Raw genomic sequence first — 12926 nt, forward strand, 5'->3', positions numbered from 1 at the left:
AATCTGCATGCTTAGGAAATGCACACAAATGTAACTGACAAGTTGAAACATGGTTTGTATCATTATGGACGTAAAAATGTCTACAAATGCAGGATTTACAGAAAATTCCAGGTATTGATTGTGGAAAGACCAGAACCCAGCTTGTGGTCTTGTAGATCAACAGATAAGGGGGGGGGGATGCTACTTGCCCTGCACTGGACTCTCTAGTTAATTGGATCCTTGCTTTTTATGGTGTTTCTGTAGTAGATTCATACTGTGAATTGTCACATCATGTGTATGTCTGGAAATTAAGTTAAAGTTTACTTGAAGTGGTGTATGGTGAAAAACAAAGGCATGTGGAAGTGCCACAATCTGAATCATGATGGCACTGGGACCAGCATTGTTTAGGACTGCTTAAATACATGCATCATTTTAGTGTTTGCAGTTAGGACAAGTCAATGGATATGAATCTCTTGCAACAGAACATCACCTTTTATAATGCAGTAGTAATGTTTTTTTTTTTTCTTCTACACTTTTTGAGGCTTAGGCTGTAGGTGAAGTTAGGATCAGATTTGCCCAGTCCTGCCACACACTAGAGTTTTCTCCTTATAACCTTTAGGTAACATTCACTTGTAAATATTTTCAGCCTTGCCCAAGTCTTCATCTGTCTCAAGTTAAATACTTTTTATGGTTAACAAACCTACTATTTACTTTTTCTGGAATTTTGCAGTGATTTATAGCAACATATGTCTGATCTTTATAGTGGTGTGCTGCACCCAGCATTGTTGCAGAACTGTTTAGAAGTTTAAATGATTTATGACAGAAAGGTGGCATTAAAACTCTGTACTTCAAGACATTTTTATTTTAGAATGTTAGTCATCTTTTGCTTATAGTCTTCTGTATCTTGTGGCATTCATAATAGAATCAGAAAAGCTGCAAGATTTCATTTGAGTAACAGTTCAATGTTTCTCATTTTGTAGACTGCAGCACTAAGAGCAGTAGGAAATATTGTAACGGGCACAGATGAGCAAACTCAAGTCGTTCTAAACTGTGATGTTCTTTCCCATTTTCCCAATCTCCTAACACATCCAAAGGAGAAGATCAACAAGGTATGTTTCTTAAAATTTGTGTACATTGCACCTCATTTAGACTATTCGATGTACTCTAGTTTTTGCTCCCGTATTGATGATAATTTGTAGTTTTTAAACTGATAACAAGCAATACTGTTCTATATATTTTTGTACTGCATAAGAGATGATGTTTTGTCATGTTAGATGCCATTGTTCTAGTGCAGTTTTAAGGATTTGTGGATTTTGAAGAGACCTCTTTTGATTCTGGGTCACTGTCAGGTTGTTATGATGGCACAGACTGATTCTGTGTACATATGAGGTTTGCTCTATGCACAGGTATAGTTCTAAAACTGAGCAACCTGGGAATCTTTTACCTTGAATCTTTACGTCCATCTATTCACCCTAGTCCTGGGTAACCCATGTAATCTGTTAAGTCTGCTTTTGTTACAGATGTTTTCATGAATGTTGTGCATATTACTTTAATGTGCTAACTCATCAATTATTGTATGTAAAATGATAGCTTGAGAGAGCTTTAGACGTACAATTATGGCAATGATTTTGAGTGTTGTCTTCCTAGTTGCAGTGTCTTCTGGTCCTGCATGGTCCTTTCCTTATCAGCAAGAATTGTACTATCAAGTGAAAATAGGTGGGATATTGAACCGTTCACTCAGATTTTCTGCACCATTCAGCCTAATGTTAGATTTCCTTTTAAAATTAGGTGTAATTGATGAGTCTGTAAATCTTAAATTGATGGATTTTTGGAATAGGTCTAAATAATGGATGATCATTCACAATATACAGTGACTACTGGTCAGCTACAGGATTTACAGGAGTACATAAGCATCATCTTCCAAAACATGTGGCAGTGTTGAATAAGGCAGTGTGTTCACTTCCCCAGAACCCAGGCATTGTTTGCTACTAGAATCTTTTGCATTTGAGAGAAAATTGCTCCTTTGCTTTCCGGTTTTGCCGTCTGATGTGGCTGCCATTAGAGGATCACCAGTGATGCTGTCTTTGGCTGTTGTGATATTATCAGCTGCCATCTCTGTAACGTATCGAAATAAGCTTTGACAACAGGTGAGGATCTTGTCAGTCTGTCTTTTTCCTTATTTGTAGATCCAACATAAGATGTTCATCGTGCATACAGCTGCAGTAATCACAGATGGGGTTTTCTGCCGTCAGGCGGGTCCTCGGTCGGCCGAATTCCAAAGTCTAGGTCCGGCATCGGTTGTTGTCGCTTTCTTTCCTGACATCAGTAAGGCGGGGGTATATAAGACACAGCCGACGCCATTTTCTTCAGTCTTTTTTGCCGCGCGGTGGCCGAAGCAAAAGCAGTTCGCAAGTGCCGGCCAGCTCCTGAATTTACGAAAAATTGGAAACCGAAGTCTTCATTAAAGCTAAGTACCCCGTTGGGGAAACTTTTCTTGCCTCAGACCGATGTCAGAAAAAGTTAACAATTGTATTTCTTGTGGGAAGCAAGTACCGCATAAGGATTTCCATTCCCTCTGCATACCTTGTTTAGGCCCAGACCACGACGTCTCGGGCTGTCGCTTTTGCGCTACTTTCAATAAACGCACTATTAAGCGTCAGGCGGAGTTCGCCCAACACTTTTTTGGTAAAGCCTTTGATTATAAAATGTCGTCAGAGACTCAGACTACCGTTTTGTCCAAAAAACGCAAGGACAAGGACCGACACGCGAGGTCCGCGGTCCCCACCGACACCACGCCAAAACCGGCTACACGTGGTCCGGTTCTCAGCGAGACGCCTATGCAGTCCCTGACTACCGACGACACTTCTTTGGCGGTGTCTTCTGTAACCGAGACCGCAGATACCTCGGCCCATACCCAGACTACAACTACCGTAGCCACTGTGAGCGTTGAGCCTCCTAATGTGGACAGGTCCACTTCCACCCATGGTGTCTTTAGACCCTCATCTTCCTTTTCCATTAAGGCCTTTACTAAGTCCAAATCAGCTAGGCATCCCAAGAGGCCTGTTGCACAGGGCCCATCTCCAGGCCCCATTCCTAAAAAGCAGATGCTTAAAATGGCTGAGGATTTAATTACTCTTATCAGGGGTTCCCAACCCCCTCCAGACAAGAGACCCAGAGTGGAGGAAGTTTCTCCCTCTTCTGATCAGGGCTCCATTTTTTCAGAACATTCTGATGTAGAGGAACACTCTTACTCCCCTTTTGAAGATTCTGATGCAGAGCAGTCCATTCCTTCTGTATCTCCTCCTGAGGATTTTTTCTTTTGGGAAAACCTTGCACACCTTGAGGGAACACTTCCATTGGGAAGGCCAAGACTTTTCTGATTCCAAGAAAAGACTTAGGGAATTTTTTTTGTTACCTCAACACAGACCTATGGCGATACCTCCTGTCTTGGACATACTTGATGTTTATTCGGAGGCTTGCCTTAATCCGGATTCCCTGCCTCCTGCCCCAGTCGAGCCTGATAGGTACTACAGAGTTCCTAACTCTCACCAGTTTCTTTACAAAAGCCATAATGCTGACCCTGAAACCATTTCTCAAGGCCCCAAGGGAATGAAGGCCTCTACTGCTAAGAATCCACTACCTTCCGAAAGAGAGTCAAGATCCTTAGAAAGGTGGGGAAAAAGGTATATACCTCGGCCACCCTAGCCATGAGGGCCTTAAATTGTCAGTTTCATATGCTTAAATATCAGCAGTTTCTGTTATCACAATTAAGAAATAAAATGTCTCGACCTGAACAACCAGATTTGAAGGAGTTGCAGGATATGATGCATAGTGCAGAACAAGTGGGTAAACACACCTTACAATGTGGCTATGATGCCCTAGAGGCCTCAAGTAGAGCTGCTGTTACAGGATCAGTCATTCGTAGACATGCCTGGCTTAGGGGAACAAATCTTGCCTGAGCATGTGAAAGCTAAACTACTAGATGCTCCTTTACAAAAGGATGTGCTATTTGGTACTAATGCTGAGGAGATACTATGGAAAATGGAAGAAAAAGCCAAATCTATGCAAACTGTCAAAGCTTTTCTACAGGTTCAACCACCACGTTTTAGCAGAAATTGGCCTTCTAAAAACTGGTCCTTTCCAGCCACGGACAAGCCTCAAAGAGGTAGATACAGGTGCACAAGGGGCAGAGGACAATCACAAGGATCATATAGAGGCAGGCAATGGCAAACTCCAGCACCAAGAGGTGGCGAAGACAGTGCACATCAATACAGGAAACAAACCCAATGACTTCCTCCTTTCCATGCCAAGCAAGTCTCAGCTGGCAGCACCCTTGGGAGGAAAGCTGGCATTATTTACAAGAAATTGGCATATTGTCACAACAGACAAATGGATCCTGGACGTTATAAACAGAGGCTACAGATTTCATTTTCACACTCTTCCAAAAATGAGAGGCATGCCAAACTTGCCACACAATCAAAGGGCAGAGGCACAACTACAAATTTCAAAGCTCATAGACATGAAAGCTATTCAAAAGGTACCTACTCACGAACAAGGTCAAGGTTTTTATTCCAGGCTATTTCTGGTACCAAGGAAAGGAACCGACTGAAGACCCATTTTGGACTTATCCATCCTAAACACATTCTTACTCGTACCAAAATTCAAGATGCTCACATTACAGCAGCTTCTTCCCATGCTGGGCAAGGAGTTTTGGCTGGTAACATTGGACCTCAAGGAGGCATACCTGCATGTCCCAGTCAGACAAAGCTGCAGAAGATACCTCAGATTTCTTGCAGGTTCAATCCACTATCAATTCTCTGCATTGCCCTTTGGCTTATCTACTGCGCCCAGAGTATTCACGAAATGCCTGGCATCAGTAATAGCCTACTGCAGACTTCAAGGGATACAAATTTACCCTTATTTGGACGACTGCCTGATCCAAGCGGACAGCAAGCACATACTTCTGGAACATCTGGCTTATGTAACACGGTTACTGAATCCTCTGGGATACACAATCAACAAAGAGAAATCCAAGCTAACACCATCTCAGAAAATAACTTTCCTGGGTGCCAACTTGGACACAAACACCCAGATGGCCTTACGCCAGAAAAACAGGGGCAACTAACTCAGTACTTCAGAATGCTAGCAAATTGTACCAGGCTTACTGCAAGGAAAATCCTGCAGGCTCTGGGCTTCATGGCATCTTGCATTCTTTTAATCCCATGTGCAAAGTTGCATATGAGGAAACTTCAATGGTACCTAAAAAATCTATGGTCTCAACACAGCCACAGTTTGGAAACAATACCAATAATTCCATGTTTGCAAAAGGAATTACTATGGTGGGCCCAAGCATGTCACACAAACACAGGTCTCCCATTCTGCAAGCCTCAATCAAATCAAGTCATCACAACAGACGCCTCAGATTACGCCTGGGGGGCGCACATGACAGACAGGTGCATTCAGGGCAAATGGTCCCAAAAGGAAAAGCACCTTCACATCAATCAAAAAGAAATGCTAGCAGTGATAAATGCAATTACAGCTTTCAAGGACCTCCTGCATCCAGGACAATTATTGATAAGAACAGACAACACCACAGTAATGTGGTACATAAACAAACAAGGAGGAACACATTCATACCCCCTGTGCAGACTAGCCATGACACTTTGGAACTTGGCTCTGGAATGGCAAATTGAACTTCAAGCACAGTACTTGCCAGGTTTGGAAAACACGCTGGCAGACAATCTAAGCAGAAATATGACAGATCCACACGAATGGAAGTTGCATCCTCAAGTGTTTACAAAGATAATCCAAGCGTGGGGGAGGCCAGACATAGATCTCTTCGCCTTCCACAGGAATCATCAGTTGGAAAAGTTTTGTTCAAGGACCTTTCATCCAAAGGCCTGGAGAGTGGACGCCCTTTCATTCAGTTGGACAGCATGGACAGTTTACGCTTTCCCCCCTCTGCCTCTTCTGCCCAAGGTGCTCTTGAAAGCAAGAGCAGACAGACCGAAGATGATACTGATTGCTCCAGACTGGCCAAGACAACACTGGTACCCACTCCTGAGGAGCCTAACACATACTCCTCCCTGGTCCCTACCTCTAATGCCTCTTCTGCTGACTCAGCACAGCTACAAAACTCTTCACAGTCAGCTGAAAACACTCAATCTCGCTGCATGGAAAATTCCTTAACACCACAACAGACCCTACTCCCCAAAGAGGTGCAGGATGTCATTTTGGAGGCCAGAAGGCCATCTACTAGAAAGGCTTACTCTGCAAAATGGAAACGGTTTTGCTCTTGGAATGAGAAAAAAGGCCAGGACCCTAGAAAACTGAATTTGCCTCGGGTATTACAGTATCTAGCTGAGCTGCTGAACAGTGGACTTTCATTTTCCTCCATAAAAATCCATGCCTCAGCCATTTCTGCAGAATTCAACACGGATCCACCCTTATTCTCTCACCCACTCTTAAGACAGTTCCTCAGAGGGGCTAAGAATATAAGACCACCAAGGAAATAACCAATGCCAGCCTGGGATCTTAATTACATTCTAGAAAAATTAACATAGTCTCCCTTTGAACCAGCTGCCTCAACAGATTTGCAATATTTGTCCTGGAAAACAGCTTTCCTTCTGGCCATTACCTCAGCTCGTAGGGTTTCGGAACTACAAGCCCTCATGGCTGTGCAGCCCTTTCTCATCTTCCATCAGGACAGGGTTTCCCTTCGAACCAACCCGTCATTTATGCCTAAAGTGGTATCCAGGGTAGCTTTAAATCAAGCCATACACTTACCTACCTTTTACCCCAATCCTCAAAACAAAGGGGAAAGGCTGCTACACTCCTTAGACCTCCATAGACAGCTACGTTATTATTTGGACAGAACAAAGCCTTTCAGGAAATCAGAACAACTTTTTGTGTCCTATGCTGTAGGAGCTCAAGGGAAGCCAGTTACCAAACAGACAATTTCAAAATGGATAGGCCACTGCATACGATTTTGTTACTCGTATCATGGAAAGTCTGTCCCTACAGGCATCAGATCCCACTCCACCAGGGCCACAGCTACCTCTACAGCCTTCCTCAGAGGAGTTCCTACCAAAGATATTTTGGAGGCAGCCACTTGGAGTTCTGTGCATACCTTCACAAAACGCTACCACCTGCCTTTATATTCCAAAACTAGAGCAGGCTTTGCCACTGCTGTGTTGCAGGGCATTCTGGCTCATCCCAGTTCCACCTAGTGCCTACCACCCTGTGCGTAGCTTTGGGATTCTACCCATCTGTGATTACTGCAGCTGTATGCACAATGAACATAGTACAGTTTTGTACCTACCATAAATGTAGATGTTCGAGTGCTAATACAGCTGCAGTACAGTTTTCCCTCCCTCCCTCCCTCCTTACCCTCTTGGTAAAGGCCTAGGACCTAACCCCTCTTCATACAACCTGATTGGGTTATCCTTCTATGGTATATTTGCTTGCAACTACTGATTTTTGATTATATTGCATTGCATGTATATAAATATAATTTATGTATTGCCTTCCTTCTGGGGGCACCTGACATCTGGGGCAAGAAAGACTGAAGAAAATGGCGTCGGCTGTGTCTTATTTACCCCTGCCTTACTGACGTCAGGAAAGAAAGCGACAACAACCGACGCCGGACCTAGACTTTGGAATTCGGCCGACCGAGGACTCGCCTGACTGCAGAAAACCCCATCTGTGATTACTGCAGCTGTATTAGCACTCGAACATCTACATTTATGGTAGGTACAAAACTGTACTTTTTTCCTGCCCTTTGTAAAATTGTCAAATTCTTGAAACTTGCAACTGCTTTCAACTTTAGTGCCTGTTCAGAAAAGCTCTTCCAATAATTTCCACACCCTTATGTGAAATGCATCATTCCTCCCTGAACTTGACCATGTGTTGTCATCGTCTTTAGTACTTATTTTTTTGTCTTGTCCTTATCTGTCTGTTCAGCCAGACTGTGTAGGTTAAGCTGCTCAACACTGTTGAAACCTTTTACTGTAGGTTGTGTACAAGGCTTCACCTGTCAAAAGGTTGTTAGGGGTGCCAAGTGTACTCTGATGTTTGGTGCCCAACTTTTATCTTCCAAAGTGAAGATGGAGTTTTTGGCTAAAAATATATAAGCAGTCCTCTTTAGGTCTATCCACAGTTTCTTCTGAGCTCAAAAGTCTCTAATTAAAAGGAGTGGCCCTTTAATGTTCATTCAAGAAATATCGGGGGGGGGGGGTGTCTAAGCTCCGCTAATGTTTGAGCTTGCTTCTAAATTTGTAGTTAGTTTATTTAAATACATTTTTTCCAGACACATTTGTTTTTCAGTTCGAGTTCCCAGTTATTGGGTAAGCACATTTCATGGTAGATTTAGTTTTAATTAAAAATATTTGTCACTTCTGTGTCTATACCTATAAGCTACAGTAACCAGAGACATTTCATACAACTGCACTTGCAAGCAGAAAATGGAAATACAGAATGAATGCTCCAGAATTGTTTTCTTGGAGGCTAACCACTTGCACAGTTTTATGCTTTATTCAACCCAGCACCAAATATTTACCCAAAATTGTCATGCAGTGAGTGGCTTAAGCAAAAGCTTCCAGGATGGAACACAAGAGTCAGGAATTGTTCATTGTGGAATGCAGACGCAAGGAAAAACCTCAGTTGTGATCAGATACCTCGGATCTTTAGAGAACTTTCCAGTAAGATTATTCAGGGGCCAGAGGGGGAGCACTGGGTACTGCATCATGGTTTCCTTTAGGTGAACTGTTCATCCCACCTGCTGAAATATTTGAGTAAGCCAGATTTCTGTTTGACCTTTATCTAATGTTTACTTTTTAACGAGCTCTTGTTGGAGGGACATTATAGAGCACTCCCTCAAATATAAATCTACTAGACCTTTGTCAGTGCCTGAGGATTCTTTTGAAAGAAATATGATTCGTCTTTGAAGTGGAGTATGGCACTGCATTTACACACTGCCCCTTGAGTGTTTTTTCCATCTAGGATATATTCTTGGCAGGGCATGCTATCCCCACCAGGATGACCATCCTTTGATCTTATTTGGAAGGTGGCAAATTAATCAGCTTTCAGGACACCATGGTTGATAAGAGAAAGAAGACCGTTGTAGTTGCAACCTTCACAGACCTCTTCTGTAAGTTGAATCCCTCGTCTGCCTGTCATCCAGTCAGTCTTGAAGTCTGTTGGGAAGCACAGACAAGCTATCTGCCAAGGCTCATTGGATGGAGAAGTACATTTTCTTGGCCAAAAGCATTCCTTTTTGTATCAACAGCCAGTAGTCACTGTCACATTGACTTTTCCTGTCTGTGATCTGCATGGATGGTCCACCACCTCTACAATGCAATTTCATACAAGATTAGACACATGACTTCCTGGGCAAGATGGTGTTCACAGTTGCACTTGTCTATTATTAATGTAGTATTCGGTGCTCTTAGTAGAATAATTAAGGAAACTAAAGTCCCTCCCTGATGCTGATAGTAAGGACATCACTAGGTTGTAAGACTGCGAGGAAAAAGTATGCGCTGTTCAGTGTGTGGCCATTGCTGATTCTTATACCCAGGCTGCAGCTTTTGGGATGGTACTGAGGAGGTGTGCATAGCTACAAGTTTCCCGAATAGTTGTAGAGGGTCAACAGAAACTGTTGAATGCTCTCGTCTTTGGCAAACAGATTAGAGCGGTTCTTAAAAGATCTGAGGAGAGATAGCAAAAGATAGCTTCTTTAAATGTATAAGGAGGACTAAAAGCTGTAACTGTACAAGCTGGACCCTTGTGTAAGTTGACAACCTTGTATGATGTTTCCAGATTCAAGTAAATAGGCAGATGAAGATTTGTCTTTCCCACAAATGTGGAGAGCAGTAGTCAGTCATTCAGCTGACTGATCAGGGGCGTACCAGTGAATACATCCATTTACCAGTCTCTTTATCAAGTTCCTGGAGCCTGCCCATAACCGGATAATTCTGTGCTTGGAAACACTTGGCTTGCATATCATTAAGTCCTTAGCACCTGTTCAGGTTACCTTTTTAGAGGTAGGCTTTTATTTAGATATTCTTTCTAGTCTCTCAAAGCTCCTGGGAATTTTAAGTTCATATTTTCATTGTCCTTGCACAGTGGATATTTCTCTGGTTCTAGGTTCTGAGACTAGATTTTTTTAGGGTTTTTGTTTGACTGTGCTTCATTTGTTTTCACTAACTGTTGTAGTTTATCTTGAGTTATAACAATTTATCATCCCCGGACAATTAACTAGTTTCAACCCTCTTCAGGTAAGATCTCATAAAATCCGGGACAATTTTTTGGTGTTCTAATTTTTGGGAATATGATAAGTCAAAGAAATTCTAATTTGGTTCTTTACATCAAAGTAACTTTAAGACCCTACATCAAGATACACTTCAAGTCTGAGAATTCATAAATTCGTACAAGACAGCTATCATGCACCATTGTCCGATAGCCCCGTCCTAATATCTTGTTCCAGCCAGAGATATTCTCTAAGCCTAGGCCTCCAGCAATCATTCATGTCATTGTATTGTCAGGGTTGAGGATAAGATTCTGTAAATGCCAGTTAGCTTCCTCATAGCATGAACATTAATGCAGTCTGCATGATCATTTTGAACTGTCTTCAGAGTTGTAGGAGGATTGATAGTGGTTCTGAACCAGGACAGTCTCAGTGGATATGCCAGCGGGATTTGTTTGGACTGAAGACTCTGCTGTGCTTTCTGATACTTATGCCTCTTAAGTATTGGAGGTCTGTGTTATTTTCTCCAAAGGAAAAAGTGGTATCCGGTTGGTATTTATCTGCAGGGGGGGTTCATGGTAATCATTTTAAGCTTTTGGTCTTCTTTTCCTGTGATCCAAGGCCACCAGGTCAGATTCCTTTGATTTGCATTGAGGCACATAGCACCCAAGGTCAAATGGGTTCCTCATTTTGCCTCAGCCTAGTTTGAGCAATGCTGTGATCCCTTCAACTTTCCATGTCTTTTCCGAGTAACTTACTCGGCTTGCTCAGGAGTTCACATACCATCGCTCTCACACATTCTTTTTATTTTCCACCCTGCTTTCTTTGTATACATTCTATACTAACTATATCTGATATTTACACCCGCTCAATAATACACCACTGTAAAATGCCACTTAAATATAAACCAACACCCTACCTCCTTATGTTACCCCTAACCCTCCTCCTACAACTTACCTCATTACAATTTGTCACTATCCACCACATACCCCCATCAACAACCTCCACTCAAAGTACCTCTCAGTACCTTCTCTGACATATCACTTAACCTATACCCTACGTGCAACATCTTCTGCTTTAAACTAAAGCTCCACCCAATAAATGACAAAGTTAACATTAGCCATTCCACTTACCTCCGTCATAACATGAAAAGGAGACAGGAGCCCACCTGTGTCCTACTAAGACACTCCAAGCTAATCTTAAGTGGGGGGATATCCACCCCAATCCCAGTCCTCTCTCCCCATCTTCCAACCTACAGAACCCCTATAAGTCTCTGAACCTAACTACAATTAACCTGCAAAGTTTTAGAAACAAATCCCTGACTCCCATGCCTGGATAACACACAACAAGCCTGAAATAACTGTCTGCACAAAGACACCTAAAAAAAAAAAAAAAAAAGGTGGCGGGGTAGTTCAGATCTACCATAGCACCTTCAGTATGGTCACTTGCAACTCAGCCATACCGAACTTCTCTACAGCAGAAATCTTAATAGCCTTCCTAAAACTTAATGAGAATAAAAACCTCTCTGTCATTGTCTTGTACATTCCCCTTGGCAATAATATCCCCATACTAGAAGAAATCCTAGCCTGGACCTCCAACAACATATCTACAGAAACAATTCTGAGTGGTGTTAATATTAATTGCTTAGAATTCTCACAGCAACACTCCCTCACCAACATTAACCTGCATAACTACAGACAGCTAATTACTGATATTACAAGACCTAACAAAGACAACAGCCAGCGAACAATCTTAGATTGGATCATAGTCTCTGACCCTAATAAAATCGCCACCACAGGAACCCTCCCAGATTTGATCAGTGACCACTTACGTGCCTTTATCATACGCAAAACTTCAACAGGATTACACAAACATCTTTACAGGAATACTAGAGACGTATCCCAATGTGAAATTGTTCGATCTCGCTGTTTGTTCTTACACACGGGTTCGGAGCCGATCCTCTGCTCCGAGTCGGCTGCTTCACAAGCTCTGCATCTAAGAGAAAACTCGAGGCACAGTCTATATCCCATGATCCTCCTCTATCATCCCTCAGATCTAGTTTGCCGCTGCAGCATATCACGTCGAGGAGAGCTCAGGCCAGTTAAAACTTTTGTATTTTTTTGCAGTAGTTTCAGTATTAGAGCTGTTTAAATTGTTTTTTTCTAGTTGATATCAATAGTGTTAGTGTGTGTGTGTTCTTTCCTCTTAGGAGTTTGCATATATATATATATATATATAGATATATATATATAGAGATATAGATATAGATATATATATCTATATATACATATATATATATATATATATATATATATATATATATATTAGATATATATAGATAGATATATATAGATAGATATATATAGATATATATAGATATATATATATAGATATATATAATCTTAGGGCTTAGGCCTATTTAGTCCTGTCAGGGCTCTGACAGCTATAGTAGTTGCTCTTAAAAGCTTAGAGTTTTTTCTAATAATTAGCATTGTAGTATTGGTGTGCAGTGTTTTTCTATATATCCATACTAGTTATTCACAGTTAAATTAGTGTTTATATTGACTGGTGCTAAGATTACTTAACTTCTGTTATTATATAGCGTAGTGTTTATACCTAGACTAATTACTCATAGTTAAATTAGTGTTTATGCTGTTGGTAAGCTAGCTTAACTTTGTTGGTAAAGTCTGTTCCCTGTTAGTCA

General features: G+C 41.7%; 1 protein-coding gene across 1 annotated transcript in view; it reads left to right on the top strand.

Annotated features, from left to right (window-relative positions):
- Positions 1–12926, top strand: part of KPNA3 (karyopherin subunit alpha 3) — a 1434883-nt gene that overhangs the window by 809297 nt on the left and 612660 nt on the right. The window contains exon 14 of the mRNA XM_044072030.1: positions 960–1088. Within this exon, the coding sequence (XP_043927965.1) occupies positions 960–1088 (129 nt within the window). The remainder of the gene's footprint in view (positions 1–959; positions 1089–12926) is intronic.

The sequence above is a fragment of the Protopterus annectens genome, chromosome 5.part0, assembly GCF_019279795.1.
Source record: "Protopterus annectens isolate FY-2018-M chromosome 5.part0, PAN1.0, whole genome shotgun sequence".
NCBI lineage: Eukaryota > Metazoa > Chordata > Ceratodontiformes > Protopteridae > Protopterus > Protopterus annectens.